Below are 19,586 nucleotides of genomic sequence, written 5' to 3' on the forward strand. Positions count from 1 at the left end.
AGAGAGAGGGAGGGAGGGAGGGAGAGAGAGAGAGAGATCTCTTGCATCCACTGGTTCACTTCCCCAAATGGCCATCCGGCTTTCCCGTGTGGGTAGTGGGTGGCAGGGGCCCAAGCGCTCGGACCATCCTCTGCTGCTTTCCTAGGTGCGTTAGCAGGGAGCAGGTTGGGAAGCAGAGCAGCTGGGACTCCAACCGTGGCTCCCGTGTGGGATGCCGGCCTCATAGGTGGTGGCCTAGCGACTGTGCCACACTTTTCATGTAGGCAGATCCTTTGGTTTTTCTGTTTACAGTTCCTGAATTCTTTTCTCTCAGTTACTGTGGTCATCATCACAGCAGTCACACAAGTGTTCTAAATTTCCTTCTGTTTTGTTTTTATTTTTGCATGCCTGCATGAATTCACCCGGAATTCACTTTGCATACGGCTCGAAGAAGCAGAGCAAATTTATTGGCTTTCAGTGTTCTTGTGGACCTGCGATTCTGTTCTTGGAACCCATTTGGTCTTGCTCTCTTGGTCGTCTGTTTTGGAGTCAGTACTGCTTTGTTTTGATGATAGTGACCCCATGGTGAGCTTTACCAGCCGGGCAAGGGCAGGGCTGTCCATGTGGATTTTCTTCTTGAAGTGTGCCGTGGCTGTTCGTGTATATGAACTTCAAAATGTTCGTGTCTGGTTCCTGGAAGAATCCCATAGGGCCTGGATTGAAGTTGCCTTACGTTTATGGATTGCTGGTGGCCGTGGTGACACTCTGAGACACCCAGGACCACAGGGTGTCTCTTTGTTGTCCTTTGCTTTATACCGTCCGGAAGGTGCCTTACAGGAGCACACCCAGTGGCAGAGCAGTTGTTCACTGAGGTCTGAACTCCTGAGAACTAAGCTCAGAGATGTCGTGGCCAGCCACGTGATGTGGAGTCCCCATGGCCAGCCACGTGATGCAGAGACCCCAGAGGCCCTGGGAACAGCCCCAGGACCTTCTGGTGTTGGGGAGAGATGGGAGGTAAACCAAGGACATGTGGAGTCACTCACTGTATGAGTAAGCTCAAGCCTGCATGGGCGCACCTGAGAGCAGGTGGCGAGCTGGGCCCTCCCACGTTACCCTGTGGGTGAGAGCGATGAACTGCAGGGGGACGTAGGAGCAGCAACATCCTGCCCCAGAGAACCCGAGAGATGCCCAGGAAGCCCTCCCTCCTGGAAACGGACACCCAGCTGAGCAGGACAGGAGAGGGTGGTTTCAGGTGGTGGAGGTCAGGAGGGAGACCCTGCCCTACCAGGGACTGAGGTCTCAGCCATTGCTGTTGTGGCAAATGATGATAACATCGACAACCTGGACCCCAGAGAGAGCAGCCTTGGGCGTCGTGAGCGCTGCGGCGTGCTGGGACTGGAGCAAAGAGCTGCAGCCACGGACGCTTCCTGAGTTTGCAAAGGTTCTGGACCTAATTGTGAGCAGTAATTAAGTGGCTACAGAGAGAATCCGTATTGTGGGCCTTTTGTACATCAATGGAATCCACCTGGGAAAGCTGACCTGGCCTGTCCCCATATTATTAGGCACTTTCTCCTGTCGGATCAGGAAAATCCACCTCATCTAAACGTGGGCAAGAAGGAAATGTGATCTTACATCAGGCAGAACTTAAAGAAAAAAAGGAAGAAATGCACATAGTGGAAGTTTGGAGAGAGAGAGAGAGCATCCTAGAAAAGCGATAAATTCATTATTTCAGTATAAGCTACAGGAAGGCAGTTTTGCAAGACCTGGGAGGAATTTCAAAAAGAACAAGACATACGGTTAGAAAACAGAGATGGAAAGGAGCTGAGAGACGCGTCAGGAGAGAATTCTGGAAACAGAAAATGAAGACGGAGTCAGAAGGAACAGCAGAGCGAATGGATGCCCTGGAAAATGGAAGTGAAAAGGAGAAAGTGAAAAAAATGCATGAATGAAATGGATGAGAAGGTGGTGAGTAGATGGGCAGAGAAGGTGAGATGTGTGTATAGGAGGGGCCAGTCAAGGCAGAACAAAGCAGTAGAGTAGAATGAACATTTAGAACTGTGAGTTGAAGAAACTTTCCTGAAATTAGACAAGACTTGATGGGATTCCCCCTGTAACTGGGGAGAAACAATCAGAGGGAAACAGCTCACACCGAGATCATTGCCAGACTTCGAAAGATGAGATAAACCAGCCAACCTTTGGGCATCCAGGTGAGAATTCCCTGTTGCTCTTAAGCGCTGGGTGTTGGAACGCTCATAGCCAGGTTGTGTGCTGAGAAACAGGGAAATGATAGTTCCAACGATATTTTTGGGAAAGTGCCTGAAATTCCTATGTTACCGAAAAGTTGCAGGAAAGAACTAATAGTTCATGTACATCTTCAATTAGAGTCCCAAGTTATAATCATTTTATCGCACTGGGCCCTTAGCTTTTACTTGTACGCACTGCTTCTCCATACAGATACTCGTCCCAGTTAGTCTGTTTCTTAACCTTCTGAGATGACTTCACCCTTAAGCAGTCAGTGTGTTTCCCTGAGTCTTCACCTAGCCAGCAGGAACTCTTCCAAGCTGGGAGATTAACAGTGGAAGAACGTTTTCGCCCAGCGTGTGGGCCCCATTCTGATTTCACTAACTGTCCCCTCTGGCCCAAGCACCTGTCCAGGGACACGTGTGCATCCTGTATCTTCATTCTCTTTAGTGTTCCTTTGCGTGTCATGCTTTCCATGGCTTTAATTTTTATTTTATTTTATGAGAGAGAGAGAGAGAGAGAGAGAGAGAGAGAGAGAACGTGCCCCCATCTGCTGTTTCACTCCCAACATGTCTGCAATACCCAGGGCTGGGCCAGGCTGAAGCCAGGCACTGGGTACTCTGTCTGGATCTCCCACGTGTGTGGCAGCGATCCACATCCATGAGCCACCACCACCTTCTTCCCAAGGTGTGCGTGGGCGGGAAGCTGGAATCAGTAGTGGAGCCAGCACTCGGACCCAGGCGTTCTGATACAGGATGAAGGAGTAGCTCCCGAACGCCCACCACCTGTGTTCTCCACAGTTTCTCGTAGCCTGGGCCACATGCTGTCCAGGGTGACCATGAACCTGGTCCTCTGGCTTATCCTCATGGCCAGACTCAGAAGCGGTGCTGTGCTCCTCTGGGTGCCTGTGATGTCACCTCCCTCACCGGTGTCGTAGGACACTTGATCCATGCCTGTTGGGGCTGTCACCCAGGTGTACTCGCCCTTAAAGCCGTCATTTCCCTTTGACCATGCTTTGTGGGGAGGCGTCCCAGGGTTGTACCAGTGTCTGGTTCATGGTCAGACCCTACCGGTCAACCTTGGTGTCCGTTAACGACTGCTCCTGAGTTGGCCCCTCCGTGGTGGTGGCAACCAGGGTTGTCTGTTTCCGTCATTCCTTCTCCCTTCATTAGCTGCTGCCCCACTGCGAGGGGGGGTGGCCCCTTTCTGTCATTTATTTATTTATTTATTAAAGCTCATTGCAGTGTGTTCTCATGGTCCCCAATTTTGTGTGATGGGGTTGTCAGAGCTAACATGATTTACTGTGGTGCTCAAACTGCCCTAACGTGTTTGCACCGTACCCTGTGCATTTCACATGGAGATGTTGCAGGCTGATTTTGTACGTCTCCCTGCTCTGGCCCCAACACCTGTCATTTCTCCAAGAAGCCCCGGTGCCTTTCATCTGAGGTGGATGTTTGGATTAGGATGCGCAGCGCCGAGGGGCCCGCTCAGTGGACACAGCGGGAAGATGCACACAACCCCCACACGCACACGCACGCTGCAGTGTTTGTTGATGTTCAGCCTTGTGCACTCCTGCTTCTCATCTGCTGGTTCTCTCTGTCCTGAGAAGTCTCTGGTTACAGTTCCGGCTGTTTCTGCTTCTCTTTCCTGCTTTATCTTTTTTGTTGTTCGATTGGGAGGTGCATGGACGTTCAGGGCTCAGTGTCCCCTTTGTGGACTGACCCTTTTATTGTCGTGTAATGTCCCCTTTTCTCCCTGCTAATTTTTTCCCCCTTGAAGTCTAATTATCTGGTGTTAATAGAGCCAGTTCAGCCTTTCCTCCACTGTTATTTAATGGTATATCTTTCCCTGAATTTTTACTCTTAGCTTACCCGTGCCATCGTATCTGTAGTGAGCTCCTTCAAGGCAGCAGAGAGGGGCGTACCTCAGAGGTGTCGTGGGTTTGGCTGCAGACCCTGCAGTGGAGTGAACATCACGTGAAGTGCAGCCCATAACGTTCGATTTCCCAGTATATGTGACAGTTAGGCTGTGCACTCTACGCATTCTCTTCAGGGCGCACTGAAACTGTGTCTACAAAGCCAATGTACAGTCCTGAATTAAAAGATGACTTCACTGGTAGACAGTGGTTATCTGCACTGCTGGAGAAGTGGTGCTGACAGACTTGCTGATCCACAGGTGCCCCAAATCTTCTGCTTGCGAAACCTGCAGAATCTGGGGAGCCCAGCGAAGTGAAACACAAGGAAGCCAGGCAGGCCAATGGCTGGGTCTATTTCAACATCTTTGTCATCTTAACTTGGAAAATAGAAATTGTGTGTATTTACGGTATACACAGTGACTTTGGTCTATCTGAATTTAGAGAGTGGGGTGATTAAGTCAGCTGACGCGTGTCGATGGCCCTCCGAGCCATTGCCACAGCTCCCCTGCTGTACAGTAAACCAGGGAGGCACCCGTTCCGCCTGCGTGACTGCAGCTTCATACCCTTGACCGGCATCCCCGGTTCCCCCCCTTCACCCCTGCTCTTGTTAACCGCAGGGCCACCTTCTGCTTTGCTTGGATCTGAGAGTATGTGACATCGTGTGGCGTTTGTCTTCCTGTCCCTGTGCTGTCTCACTCTGCACGGTGTTTAAGTTTCACTCGGTGGGTTAGCGCGTCCTCCCCTTCTCAGGTGGGGTTATACCGCATTGCATGCATTCACCCTGTTGGCTTCCCCGTTCTGCCCATGGACCCTGCGTTGCCAGCTGTGAATGGTGGGGCCGCTACATGGGCGTCCTCACCTCTGCTCTCCACTTGCCGATCTCTCGTGTGTGTGTGTGTGTGTGATTCTCGGGGTTACCTGTCATCTTTGACAGTCTGTTTAGATCTGCATTTCTGTTTTTGTCCCAGATTATGTGATGGATATGATCACCCTCCTCACTGAAGCCACCGTGTTTCTCCTTTCTTTCCCACCCTCCACCCTCCGCCCCCTTCTCTCATCCCCCCATTCTCTACCCTGAAGCCCCACAGGGAAGCTTCAGAACCTTTCCCTGTCCCCAGTTCATTAAAAAAAAATTTATCTGAGAGGCAGAGAAAGAGAGCAAGCGGGTCCTCGTCTGCCAGTTCACTCCCCAGGTGCTGGGCCAGGAGCTGGGAACACAGGCCAGGTCTCCCACGGATGTAGATGTCAGGAAACCAATTACTGACACCATCACTGCTGTCCCCCAGGGTCCACCTAAGCAGCATCGGGAATTGAACCGGGTACACTGCATGTGGGACTTGGCATCTTAATCACTGAGCTAAACAACCACTCCTGGTTCATTTTTAAAGTTTTCTGTTTTTTTTTTTTTTTTTTCAAAAGAAAATGGACCTTGAACATTACATAGTTTAGATAATTTGGGTAGGTGAGGGAGAATTTTTTTTCCTTTTGTATCGCATTTTTTTTTTAATTGGGGGAGGTTTGAATTGGAATTTTGAAAAGGTCATCAGAAGTACTACATGCTGTGGTTTCACTGAAGAGTGAAGACGTTACGATGGGCCTGGGGTGGCTCTCAGGCTGTGGATTGCTCCTCTGCTGAGTTCCAGCCGCATGGGAGGCCTGCTGCCCGTGTGGAGCCGTCGTCGGGGCGACAGTCCCCGGAGATGTTCAACACAGGAAGGGCCAGAGCACAGCTTCCTGGCAGCACCCCCAGAGGCACCTGCAGCCGGGGCACCCCCCAGTGAGGGGTCCGGGAGCGCTCCTGGAGGCCCCGGCTCGTGCTCCCCCTGGCGGCCAGGTGCAGCCCTGCAGCCTTCGTTCTTAGAGCCCAGGTGACTCTCAAGGTGGGATTTCCGGGCCGACTTCCAGACACGCCCACGCTTCACGCCCACCTGAATTCTGTTCCTGCGCTTAAATAGGCCGTGTCGGCTGGTCTGATTTTTCATCTGGCTTTACTGAGCTTTCTCCATGTTTCCGTGTCCTGTTTTGGGAAGACAGCCGTGGTTGAGTCACCGTCTGCTTCCAAATGTGGATGCAGGTGTCCTGTTTTCCGTAAAAGACACAGCATCCTGAGGTGGAAGGCCGCTTCCGGAGCTCGCGGGAGCTGAGGATGTAGCACTGGCGTTTGGGGTGTGTGTGGGGGGAGGGTACTAAGACAACGACCCCGAACATAAACAAACTGCCTTGTTTGCCACTACGGGAGCCTGCGACATAATCATGTGTGTCACAGACGTGTAAGGTGCTCTAACACAAACCCTTAAAATGGAAACTTACGCTTTTACAGAGAAAAGCAGAAAATTTGGGAAGAGCAATTTAAAAGTATTTTTTGAGAGGTAGAGAGAGAGAGAGAGAAACAGAGCTCCCATCTGGCGATTCGCTACCCAAATGCCCATGACAGCCTGGACTAGGCCAGATGAAGCCAGGATCCCAGAAGCCAATCCAGGGTGGCGTGGCACAGGGGCTGGCAGGAGCTCAGCCAGTTCAGCCATCGCTGCTCTCTCCCAGCGTCTGCACAGTAGGAAGCTGGGGTCAGGAGCCGGAGCCAGAGCTGGGTATCAAACCCACACACCCCAGGATGGGATGCAGGTGTCTCAACCAGGGTCCTCACTGCCAGGCCAGATGCTTGCCCCAAGAGAAGATCTTGATTTAAAACACAAATGGACCTTGTCATTAACTAATTTTCGGAGTGATGCTGGCTGCTCATCTGGGGTGAGAACTTAGATGACGGCTTTGACGGTGAACGGACAGTGGTTCTGAGATGCGTGTATGGGACTCTGTCATTTGAAAGGACCGTGATGACACCTGCCTAGTGTGTTAAGGAGCCACTTAGCCACGATGAGCGTGTGTTCTCTGGGATCATCTGACTTAGAAAACAGAATATGTGTAGTTTTTTTTTTTTTTTTTTTTCAGTTTTACTCCCACGGACTTGTTTTCCAGCCACTCACAGGGGAACAGCGCTGCTTCAGAAACTGACGTTTTGACCCAGTGTCATACAGGAAGCACAGCACCCGCGTTGCACCTGCCGCTTCCTGGACTCAGTGTTGGTGCCAGCAGATCCTGTCACATGCCTTTTGTCATTGCCTTGGTGCCATGGTGGGTGGGGGGCACGGTAGAGCCGGTGAGGGAGTCACACTGAAGGAGCTGTGGCTGTCCTAACAGGTGGCAGACTGCCCCGTGACACTCAGCCAAGGATCGAGGCCCCCGTGAATACTGGAGTCTGCAGGCCTTTCTGTGAGATGGGGCAGCATTGGCAAATAATCTACACAGTGCCCCCACACACCTGACGTCATTTAGGGACGTTGTTTAGGGACTAATGGCAAGGAAGAGAGCTCGGTTGCACACAGGTGCAGTTTCTTTCTCATTTTCCTTCCTGGGTCCATGGACTCTGAGGCTGGGCACCTGCAGCTATGGAGGACACCTGTGCAGGTGTGTTTCACGCTATGCCACCCGTCACCTGCCCAGCGACTTCCCCCGTCTTCCGGTGTCTATTCCTGGTAGCCCAGACGCGTGCTTGTCAGTGGGAGCGATCGAATCTGGGAATATCTAAAGAGAGAGAGAAAGAGAGAGAAAAAGAGAGAGAGAGAGAAGAGAATATGTTCACAGAAATTAGCATTCAGACAGAACGGACAGGTACAAACTGAACTGCAGACTCCACTTCCCAGCTGCCCAGGGTTCAGTCTCTGCAGCCCCTGTGCGGCTGTGCTTTAGTGACAAGCACACGGCTGTCTTCCTGTCTCCTCTGGGCGAAGGTGTGGCCAATGCCCCCTGTGGTTGGTCACCTGCCCTGCTTTCCCGCTCCGGAAGCCTTGAGGGTCGCCCCTTGTTCTTGGCGTTCTGCCTGTTTCTGCAGTGTGGGGCCGGAGTGCTTAGCCAACCTGTCCGTTCCTGAATGCAGAAGAAGGTGTTCATCGCTCATTTCGTCTCCTCTTTGCTCTGTTCCCTCTGCCTGCAGCTCCCGGGCAGCCTTGCAGGTGTCTTCACTTTGCTCCCACTGTTTCCACTCAACATTTTTTTTTTTTTTTTAATTTGTGTGAGAGGCAGAGAGATCTTGTTTTTCTTTTTGCCTTTGGCTTCATCATCTGGGAGAGTTCTTCAGCTGGGCCACCTGTGGAAACTGAAAGAAATTATCGCCGTGGTGACATGGCACTGGACGGTGGAGAGGACTCCTGGGCCGCATGGTGCGGCAGGGAGCGCGGGGCTGCGAGAGGGGAGGCACCTGCGGGGCTCCCTATGTCTTTTCTCTGTCCTGCGGGCCATGCCCTGTCCCCTGCCTGTGAACTGCTAAGATGGTTGAGAGGTCTTTGGGCCCAGGGCAACAGGTGCATTGGAGGAGACGGCTTTTCTGCCTCTCAGGCCTCGGAGGTCAACCCAGGCGGCAGGACCGGTTCAGTAGCCAGCACTAAGAGGAAGCAGGTGCAGCCACCGTGCCGAGCGTTTTCCACCACGATCTGCAGGTGGTGCGGGTTGCCCCTGTCTGTCTCGAACCCCAGCCCAGCGGAGCGGTGGTCTCTGGTGGGCAGCTTCATTCTGCTTCCACTGGGGGTCTGCGCTGTGGTTCCCAGCCCCTATGGAGATGGCCCCACGGGCGGCAGGCCAGGCGAGAGGACCTGTTGCTTTCTGTTTCTATAAAGCCTTATTTTATTTATTTGAAAGGCAGAGTGACACACACACACACACACATCTTCTGTCTGCTGGTTGGTTCACTCCCCAGATGGCTGCAAATGCTGGGCCAAAGCTGGGCCAAAGCCGGGACCCAGGAACTACCCAGGTTTCCCAGTGGGTGACAGGAGCCCAGCTGCGTGGGCCAGCCTCTGCTGCCTCTCCAGGGGCATTAGCAAGGAGCTGGATTGGAAACAAAGCAGCTGGGATTCCAGCGAGTGCTCCAATACAGTATGCTGGCGTCACAGGCAGCGACTTAACCCATTGCTCCACAGTGCTGGCTCCCGTGAGATTAACGTGTTCTTTACATAAGTAATCATAATTTAATTTTTGCTCTCAATTACGTTTTGCGCTCCTCTTTCTCTTGTCTCCTGGCTGCATCCTTTTCCCATTTCTGTCTGGAGGGTACTTGTTGGAATTAAGTAAAACAGGTTTCCTTGTCTGCTCCCAGGACAGACTTCCAGTGGTGTTTTCCCTCTTCCACCCAAATGCGCCGTGGGAGCAGGAATACCCCAGGGCAGCGGTTCCCGGGCTGGGCAGCTAGCAGAGCCTGGCTGCGGTTGGCCCTCCCTTGAGTCCTGTCCCAATTTCTCATTCTTCTCTTTCTACCACCTGGTGGAAGCTTCGTGGACCTCCCTGTAGTTATTGCAAGAATCATATTTTTGAAAATTTAAATTGACCCATTTTTCCCTCTTCCGGTGAATCCTGTTCGCCTGCAGCTCTTCTGCCCATGAAATCCAGGGCACTTGTTGCTTTGGTGGGAACAGCAGGTGCTGAGCGAGGAACTCATGGCTCAGCCTGAAGTCCCAATGTGGTCTTTCGAGACTTTCTTATTCCAGAGGCTCCCCTTGTATACCGAGAGCAGAGCTGGGAGGCCTGGAGGTGGTTGTAGTCTAGGTGAGGGGCTCTGAGATTTGTCTTGGAGATCTCTGTGTGTGGAATAAAGACTTCTAGATGAGAGTGAAGAGTGTGGGTGCCCGCCACGGGAGCCTGTCCACAGAGGGCAGAGAGACCCCCCCTAGACAAGACAGGTGGCACCGCCCCTCCACCAGTAGAGCCTTGGAACCTGCAGCCTCGTCTTTAGGATCCTCAGCCATCAGGAGAAGTGGCCATGCTTCCTGGGGGTGATGCCCGGGTTCTGCTCTGCCGGGGACACCTTTGCAGCAGACACAGCCAGGGCAGGATGAGCTCCTTCTCAGTGAGAGGCCAACAGGAAGACAGCGCTGCCCCAGCCCCGCCCACCTGCCTCCATGCCCACATTGGCCAGTCACACAGTTCTGCATATCTGAGGCTGTTCCCTCCCCTTCCTGAAATACCCCATTGCCAACTTCCGGCCCCTGGACATGCCACAGGCACCTCAACTTCCAGGTGTCCCAAACCGCATATGTGGATCTTGTTCTTCTGGGGGGGGGCCCTGCTGCTCCCCTGGGTACCCCACCAGCCAGTGAGCAGAGGGATCTTCTAGTTCAGTGTCTCGTATTCTGGGGCCCTGCTGATTCTTCCTGGAAGATGCCCCTGCCAGCCACGGTGGGCAGCTCTTGCCTGGGTTGGACAGCCGCAGAACTCGCTTCTCTGCTTCTACTCTTGCTTCCAAGTCTTCCCTTACACGGCAGCCACGGTCATCTTTTTTTTTTTTTTAATTTTAATTTTTTTTTAATTTTTTGACAGAATGGACAGTGAGAGAGAGAGACAGAGAGAAAGGTCTTCCTTTACCGTTGGTTCACCCTCCAATGGCTGCTGCGGCTGGCGCACCATGCTGATCTGAAGCCTGGAGCCAAGTGCTTCTCCTGGTCTCCCATGGGGTGCAGGGCCCAAGCACTTGGGCCATCCTCCACTGCACTCCCGGCCACAGCAGAGAGCTGGCCTGGAAGAGGGGCAACCGGGACAGAATCCGGCGCCCCGACCGGGACTAGAACCTGGTGTGCTGGCGCTGCAGGCAGAGGATTAGCCTATTGAGCTGTGGAGCCAGCCTTTTTATTTATTTTTTTTTAGCCACATTTTCAAAATGCAGGTGTGGGGTTCACATTGAGTTCCACTTTGGGTGAGGGCCAGCAGGCAGTTGGACTAACCCAGCCTCTCAGAACTGGGCAAGCCAGAGAGCTTGAATGCCTTAGGTCGGTGTCGGGGGGCCCCCGTGAAGACCCCCAGAACTGCTTGCTTCTGAATCACTGGAGCTGTGACCTTGCAGATGTGACGAAGCTAAGGACCTGGAGATGGGAGGGAGCCCTGGGGGTCTGCGTGGGCCCAGATCATCACAGGGGGCTGCAGAAGAGGGAGGCAGAGGATCCGAATCTGCAGTAGGAGATGTGATGGGGCGGTGAGCCAGGGAGTGCAGGCAGCCCCTGGAAGTGGGAAAGGCAGGACGCGGGTCTCTCCTGGAACCCCCACACGGAGCGAGGTGCCCTGACACCTGGATCTGAGCCCAGTGCGACTGATTCTGGGCTTCTGAGCTCTTGAGCTGTGAGGTGGTGCATCTGTGTTACTTCTCCATGCTAGGCTTGTGGGAAACGTGGTGTGTGTGTGTCGGGGGAGGGTTGTGTGCTTCCCTGTGGTCCAAGGGCCAGCAGCCGGCAATCCAGCAGGATGTCAGCCAGAAGGAGCGCGGGCCCTTCCTGGGTGGGATGGCACAGACATTGCTCCCCTGGTTCCAGGGACCCCCGCTCTGGTGAATGTCACAAAAGCTCGCAGTGTTTATAAAGTGTTTACCTTTTATGAAGTGTTGCGTGCCAGCTCATTCAAGCATCACCCCCGGGTGTGGGGCCCGTATCCCTGTTTCACAGAGTGCATGTGGCCGGGGGTGGGGGGAGCTTCTGCAGAGAAGCCTGGGGCAGAGGCTGTGTGCAGACGATGGACACTGAGGGCGCAGGAGTGGTGCTGTACATGGCGTGCAGCAAGCCCGGGTTCTGCTCTGCCGGAGACACCTTTGCAGCGGACACAGCCAGGGCAGGATGAGCTCCTTCCCAGTGAGAGGCCAACAGGAAGACAGCGCTGCCCCAGCCCCGCCCACCTGCCTCCGTGCCCACATCTGCCAGTCACACAAATCTGCAGTGAGCCTGGGGCCCGCGGCGGTCACAGTCCGCATGGGCTGTGCGTATTTGGGCATCCACATGGCTGAGCCTGTCCTTCCTGGAGGACTGCATGCTGGCTGGGGTGGGAGTGGCATGGAGACCCAGACATGGGAGACTGTGGGTGTCTTCTGGGGCCTACTGCTCTCTGAGTGCCCCCTGCCCCTCCCCACCCCCACCTGCCCCTGCCTGGGAGAATTTACAAGGGGGAGCCATCGCCTGGCTGGCGCAGGTGGGTGTTGAAAGTTTGCGGGTTGACTGTAGAGTGACGGCTGGTCCTGTACTCTCTCTCAGGCTCCTTTTGTCATCTGCAGAGAGTGGAATTGAATCTGAGCGCTGTGTCCAAGCCAGGCTGCCCTGTGGAGTGGTAGAAACGCAGAGGTCATCCCGTGCCCATCGTGGTTGTCCGAGTACGTGATGCTGTAAGGTCTAAGATGATGGTGAGCACGTCACACAGAATTCCAGGAACAGGGGCCGGTGGTGTCTTCCCAGGCAGAGGATGGACAGTGGGACCTGGGTGAGCGCAGGCCGAGCTTGGGGCAGGGAATGTGAACGTGCCTGCTGGCCCAGGTCATGGGACAAGGTCATGCCAGGCCTGGGAACAAGTTGTTATTTATTCCTTTGGCCCCAAATGAGTCTACAAAGCCATCGTGCCAGCGTTTCCTCCCGAGTCTCACATGGGGACCCTGAGGCCGGCTTCTTCATTCCATTGAGTGTCTGTGTGGATGCAGGCAGGTGGACGCCTTTGGGGCTGGTGGGGAGAGGAACCTACGCTCAGAACTGTTTGTGTCTTCGCCTCTGCTCCCTGTGACCTTGACACTGCAAAGCTGGTTGCTGACAATGGGATGGCGACGCTTGCAGCCAAGCATTGGACTTAGAGAGAGGAGAAAGTGAAACCTCTCTCCAGTTCCCTCAGAGTTGACGTTACCGCGGAGGCAAGTCTGTTGGCCTGCAGGAGCCCATGCAGGTCCACAGGGAACTCACCTGGCCTCCCCACGGGGCTCTCAGGTGGGGCTGCTGGGCAGGCGTGGTCCTGAGGGGCCCTGGCGGATTCCTGAGCCCCCACGAACAGTGTGTCGGACTGGTCTTGCACAGCTGGACAGATAAGCTGAGCTGGCTCTTGGTTATTTGACAAACCTGTAAGCTGCGAGAAAGGAAGGCTTGGTGTTCTACACTCCCAGGTCTCTAGGGGAGCTGTGTTTGGTCCTCTGGCTGTGGGATGAAGGCCCTGGGCCCTGAAGTCACTGGCGCAGTCCATGGCCTACTGTGGCAGTCTCGCTGGCAGTGGGCCGTGGGAATTGGAGTTGGGGTAGAACATTCCTGGGCTAGCGGTGGGGAACGAAAGGCCGGGTGTGAGGTCAGGGAGCTGCCTGCCAGGGGCTGCAGCCTGCGCCGGAGCCTCACATGGAGGAGAGGTTGTGAGGAGGTAGGAATGTTCGAGGCACGCAGGCGTCAAGTCAGGCAGGTGCGCATGCTGAGAGGTTTCCCAGGAAGGGCTCAGGGTGCGAAACACTTGCTGCCCCATTCTTAGGCTTGAAGACATCCGCATGCAGGATCTCAGCCGGGAGCGCAGGCAGAGCCCTGGGGAAGGGCCAGTTGCTCGCTCGCTCTGTGCCCAGGGTGCAGCCGACTGGTTTGGCGGCCTCGGTCATCCTGGGCTCCGGGAAGAGGAGAGGTGGAAGAGAAGCGTGCAGCCCGCGGGAGGGCAGGAGAGAGGCACCCGTCTTCTCTGCTGCGGTTGGAGCTGATTGGGCAGGGGGATCTGGCATAGCCAGACAGTGGCGGCGCACAGTCAGATGGTGTCACTCTGAGCAGCGTGGAAGCGCTGTGTTTGCATAGGATTCACCGAGGCTGTGTAGTGGGATTTTTGCAAGTTTTGCTGTAATAAATAGAATGAAAGTATTTAAAAGTTTTTTTTTTTTTTTTTTAGAAAAATTATTTGAGAGGGAGAGAGAATGAGTAAACTCTCCTGTGTGCTGGTTCACTCCCAGATGCCCCCTGTAGCCTGGTGATGGAGTTTTCCCGCCCGGTCTCAGAGGTCCCGTGACAGCACTTCCTCTGCAGGGTTGGCTGAAGCAGGAGCCCATAGTCAGGCTCCTGCCCATGTTCCAGGGGAAGGGGCCAGGCCCTGTCTTGCTGGGAGGAGGGCAAGGCCATGCTGCCAGGAAGCAGGGGAGTGGGCGCAGCCTCCTGGCTCTCCGGAGACAGTGCAGGCCGCCGCGCCTGCCCATGCCACCTGTTTACTCTCTCAGACTGCTATTTGTGTCATTTTGCCTAAAACAGGTTCCCAGATCGTCCTGGTGCCTTAATTGGTTTGCAGTGACTTAATGAATTAATTTGGGGGAATTAATAACTTCACAGTATTGGACCTGCCAGTGAAGAGCATGTTATTACTTTTCATTTAATTCCGTCTTCCTGCCCCACTGGGGGATTTTCCGGTCTGCCCACGTCTGGGGAGGGGGTCGCCGAATGCGGCTGGTTTTCAGGTGTGATTGTGAGTGGGTTCTTTCCAGCCTGTGTTTTCTACCTGCTTTTGCTTGTTTATAGGAAAAAAAAAATCCTTTTCCATTTTACAACGATCAACCTGATAAATACTCTGGTTCTTTCTATTAGGTTTAAAATTTTGATTCTCTTGTACTTTCTGGGTATGTAACCTACCGCTTTCAGTAATAGTAAGAATTTGTGTTGTGTGCATTTCCTGTTTTTACATATTTGGGGTCCTAATTTTGCTGCCCTGTCTACCAACTAGTTTATCTTTTTCTTGCCTTTTCCCCTTTTTCTGGTATTTGTGTGCAATTGCTGTTTGGTTTCTGGTGCTTGGGTGATTTAGAATCAGTGTTTGGTTTTGCCAGAGGTCATTGAGATAACTGTGTACCTTTTCCTTTTTTAAGATTTATTTTATTGATTTGAAAGGTAGAGTTACAGAGAGAGAGGGAAAGCCAGGAGTCAGGAACTCCATCCAGGTCTCCCACGTGGGTGGCAGGGGCCCAAGTTCTTGAGCCAGTTCGCACTGCTTTCCCAGGTCATTAGCAGGGAGCTGGATCGGAAGTGGAGCAGCGGGGACTCAAACTGGTGCTCACACGGGATGCTGGCGCTGCAGGTGGTGGCTTACTGCGCTACACCACAACATTGGCCCCTGTATCAACTTAATCGAGCCGTTTTTACATTGTATCTATGGGGGCCGGCACTGTGGCACAGCGGGTTAATGCCCTGGCCTGCAGCGCCGGCATCCAATGTGGGCATGGGTTCAAGTCTCAGCTGCTCTGCTTCTGATCCAGCTCCCTGTTAATGTGCCTGGGAAAGCAGCAAAGGAAGGCCCAAGTCCTTGGGCCCCTGTGCCCATGTGGGAGACCTGGAAGAAGCTCCAGGCTCCTAGCTTTGGATCAGCCCAGCTCTGGCCATTGCGGCCATTTGGAGAGTGAACTGGTGGGTGGAAGACCTCTCTCTGCCTTTGCCTCTCAGTAACTATGCCTTTCAAACAAATAAATAAATCTTTTTTTTTTTTTTTTTGACAGGCACAGTGGACAGTGAGAGAGACAGAGAGAAAGGTCTTCCTTTTGCCATTGGTTCACCCTCCAGTGACCGCCGCGGTTGGCGTGCTGCGACCGGCGCACCACGCTAATCCGATGGCAGAAGCCAGGTGCTTATCCTGGTCTCCCATGGGGTGCAGGGCCCAAGGACTTGGGCTACCCTCCACTGCACTCCCTGGCCACAGCAGAGAGCTGGCCTGGAAGAGGGGCAACCGGGACAGAATCCGGTGCCCCGACCGGGACTAGAACCCGGTGTGCCGGCGCCGCAAGGCGGAGGATTAGCCTAGTGAGCCGCGGCGCCGGCCACAAATAAATAAATATTTAAAAAATTGTATCTACTGTCCTTTTGCTACAAAAAATGATCACATTTTTCTCTTTTGCCTTCCAAGTTTTGTTGTTGACTACATTTTCACTTTAAATTCCAGCCTTAAAAATCTGTTTCTAGGTTTATCAATTTTATTACTTTTCTTTGGAGAGGCAGGGTGAGCGAGCGAGTGAGTATGTGCTGGTTCATTCCTCAAATTTCTGCAGCAGCCGGCGCTGGGCCAGGCTGGGGCCGAGAGCTAGGAAGTTGATCCAGGTGACCCTTGTGGGGGACAGGGACCCAACCGCTGGAGCGAGCACTGTCGCTTCCCAGCCTGCACATTATCAGGAAGCTGGAACTGGGAGCAGAACTGGGACTCAGACCCCGGCACTACCTTACGGGGCGGGGACGTCTCAGTTGGCAAGGCCCAAGGCCCACCCTGGTTCATCCATGTGAGGCCCGATCTTGATGCCGGCTCCTCTGCAGGAGAGGCCGGGGTCACACGCGGTTAAGGGTCCCCCCCCCCCCCCACTGCCTGATCACCAAGGCTGCCGCTCGGCCACGTTTAAACATTTGCCATCTGCAGACGCAGGGAGGCAGTTCTGGCTTCCCTCCCAGCGGGGAGTCACAGCGGCCTCCCCGTCGCTGGGTATGGGGGAAATTCCACTCACCTTCCGGGGCCGCCTGTGTTGGTCCCTCCTGCTCCTCTCCAGTGAGGCTGTTCCACTTTGCTTCTTCGCTTCTCCTGCTTCCTGCTTCCTAGAAGCCCCAAGGACCTGCTGTGAGGGCTGCGCTGGGAACCTGCTTTGCCGTGGAATCCTTTGATATTGGCTTTCACTGTGCTGTCATCTTAATCTTTTTTTAAATAGGGAGGCACTTGGCATTCAGAATCAACTCCTAGAGGTGCAGCAGTCCCACCATTGTGTTTTAGCGATAGACAAGAGCTGTGTGTGTGTGTGTGTGTGTGTGTTTAAGATGTATTTATTTATTACACAGAGAGAGAAGAAGAGACAGAGAGAGAGGCCTTCCATCCATTGGCTTACTCCCTAGTTGGCTACAATGGCCGGAGCTGTGCCAATCGGAAGCCAGGAGCCAGGAGCTTCTTCCGGGTTTCCCACGTGGGTGCAGCGGCTCAAGCACTTGGGCCATCTTCTGCTGCTTTCCCAGGCCATAGCAGAGAGCTGGTTCGGAAGTGGAGCAGCCGGGTCTCAAACGGGCACCCACATGGGATGCCAGCACTGCAGGCAGCAGCTTTACCTGCTACGCCACAGTGCCGGCCCCAGAGCTGTCTTATTTGTGAATCTTCACACTTGGATAGGTGCACGAGGCTTACCATCTGGGGCACAGTGAGGTGGCAAATGGAGGCGGCCTTTATTTGGAGTCTAGCTTCCTGGAATGCCTGCTGAGTATGCCATAATCCTGTACATCAGCCCAGGTTCTTAGATGCAAAACTAGCAGAGTCTGATGTAGCCACGTCTGCAGATTTCCATGTAGCCAGGACCAGGGCCAAAGCTCAGCGCCAGGCGATGACTCTGAAGCCCGCTCTGGGAGCGTCGCCCAGCACAGATGCTGCGGCTCGCTGGACGTCCAGTGCCAGAAGCTCCGCCACACCGCCGTGGGAAGCTGTCCGCCTCCCGACTTGGGTCAGCTGCTTCTCTGGGCTCTCCTGATTGGCAGGGCCAGGCTGGGTGCCTGAGCCCTGGCTGCAGGGAGGCCCGGCCCAGCTCTGGCTTCTCCCTCCCTCTCTGGGGTGAGCACGCATCTACTGGGATGCTGTCCAGACACAGGAAGATGCCGGAACGGCCACAGGCTGGACAAGGTCGTGCACTCTGGTGGCATCCTGGGCTGGGGCTGGGCGGCACTGCCGGCGTGCTGCCGCTGAGGGAAGAAGCAGGCAGGGTGGAGAAGGTGTCAGGCTGGAGTGGGGCCCAGAGCAGATCCCTAACTCTGCTTGATCTACGAGTACTCACTGGTAAAAGAGGAGCCCCCTCCCGCAGCTGTCAGGCGCTTGGTGAATGTTTACTGCGTGGATGAATGAACAGATGAACACGTGTGTTACCCGCTTGGCCTCTGGGAAAGATGAAAGCCCAGAGAGACGTCGCGTTCCCTGGGGTGAGCTTCCGGTTATGAATTTCGTTTTAAGTTAGGGTGTGCTTATATTGTCACGGTTTTTAAAGTCCTGGAAGTTCTGTAGACTATGTCTTTTTTTTTTTAAGAAAAAAATATATGGCAAGAACAAAGCGGCAGTAGTTATCAAGAAAGTTTCAGTGTGAAAGGGTTGTTAGTGATTGTCTTAGCATTTCAGACAGGAGACGTTTTACCTGCAGAGCGCCGAGCTTCAGCCAGGCTCCCGGGAGAGAGCCTTTCCGAGGTGAGCTAGGTGATTGACAGCACTTGTTTCCGCAGGAAGTGAATGAGCAGCATTGTCGGAGTGAGGGCTCCGAGGTGGTCAGCTGGTCTGTTGTCCTTGGTGGAGCTGTGGCCTGGCCAGCTGCTCCCTATTAGTGCTGGTCATGCTTGGCTTTAATTGTGTGTGTGTGATTCTTCCTTGGATAAGAGATGTAAAACCTGTCCCGTCTCTGAAGGACCTTTTTAGATGTGCTTTTTAGATGCGAGTTACTGTGTATGAAGAGTCTTCGAAAAGTCCACAGAACATGGTATTATGGAAAAACTGGGGACAGATTTAAAAAAAATTTTTTTTGCATGCAATGAGCTTATCATTTGATTCTATTTTCCATGGACTTTTCGAAGTATCTTGGTTTATGCAGCAGAGTGAGGGCCTAGGGTCGACCTCACAGCAGGACCAGATGCACCTGATTGTGCCTTGTGGGTCCCGGGAGTGCTGGGCAGCTGAGGAACAGCCCTGGGGGCCTCTGTCGGTGCTGTCACTGTTGTAGGTGCCCCGGCCCAGCCTGCTCCCCCTCTGTTCTCTTCCATTTCCCTTTCCCGGTCTCAGGATTGACCCCCACCCCAGTTCCATGGGTGGCTCTGGGTTAGTTTAAGCGAAACGCCACATCCTGTTCTCTTGGCACACCGGTTGTTTCAGGAATGGGCTCACGGACTCAGTTTTAGTCAATTGAATTCTAGGCCCTTCATGGAAATTTCTAGAAGAAACGCGTTTGCTTTCCTTGGAGTGAGGACTGTTGCAGAAACCGAGTCACAAGACAGGCAGAGCCCAGGGAAGACAGCGCTGCCACAGGGGGAGAATTGGGACCGAGGGGACGCGGAGTGCTTGGTTCAGCCTTGCCGCGACGGCAGCACCGACCCGCGAACGGCTCAGTTTTGCGACTGTGGGATCACATCTTTGAGGTGTGCAGGCGGGAGAGGAGAGGCTGACAACAAACCCCGACCGGCGCACACACGCCCTGGAATGAGAAGTAGAACTCTGCTGTTTGTTTCCAGGTTCTGTTGTTTCTCTCCTCAAGGACCTGAAGCGTAGCAAATGACAGGGGGAGCCTCTGCTTTTTTTTTTTTTTTTTTTTTTACAGGCAGAGTTAGACAGTGAGAGAGAGAGAGAGACAGAGAGAAAGGTCTTCCTTCCGTTGGTTCACCCTCCAATGGCCGCTATGGTCGGCGCTGCGCTGATCCAAAGCCAGGAGCCAGGTGCTTCCTCCTGGTCTCCCATGCGGGTGCAGGGCCCAGGCACTTGGGCCATCCTCCACTGCACTCCCGGGCCACAGCAGAGAGCTGGCCTGGAAGAGGGGCAACCGGGACAGAATCCAACGCCCCAACTGGGACTAGAACCTGGGGTGCCAACGCCGCAGGCAGAGGATTAGCCTAGTGAGCTGCGGCACCCGCCAAACTTCTGCTTTTTAAAGTATATAATGTGTCCTTGCGACATGCGGCTTAAGTTAGCT

General features: G+C 53.9%; 1 protein-coding gene across 7 annotated transcripts in view; it reads left to right on the forward strand.

Annotated features, from left to right (window-relative positions):
• ENTREP2 (endosomal transmembrane epsin interactor 2) overlaps window positions 1-19,586 on the forward strand; it is a 458,345-nt gene that overhangs the window by 83,519 nt on the left and 355,240 nt on the right. The window contains exon 1 of one of the 7 annotated variants that reach the window (XM_062204990.1): window positions 12,252-12,335. The exons of the other annotated variants lie outside the window; for them this stretch is intronic. Coding sequence (XP_062060974.1) covers window positions 12,330-12,335 — 6 coding nt within the window. The 5' untranslated portion in view covers window positions 12,252-12,329. Of the gene's footprint in view, window positions 1-12,251; window positions 12,336-19,586 lie in introns of those variants that run through there. 7 annotated transcript variants of the gene reach the window in all.

This window comes from Lepus europaeus, chromosome 11 (assembly GCF_033115175.1).
Source record: "Lepus europaeus isolate LE1 chromosome 11, mLepTim1.pri, whole genome shotgun sequence".
Taxonomy (NCBI): Eukaryota; Metazoa; Chordata; class Mammalia; order Lagomorpha; family Leporidae; genus Lepus; species Lepus europaeus.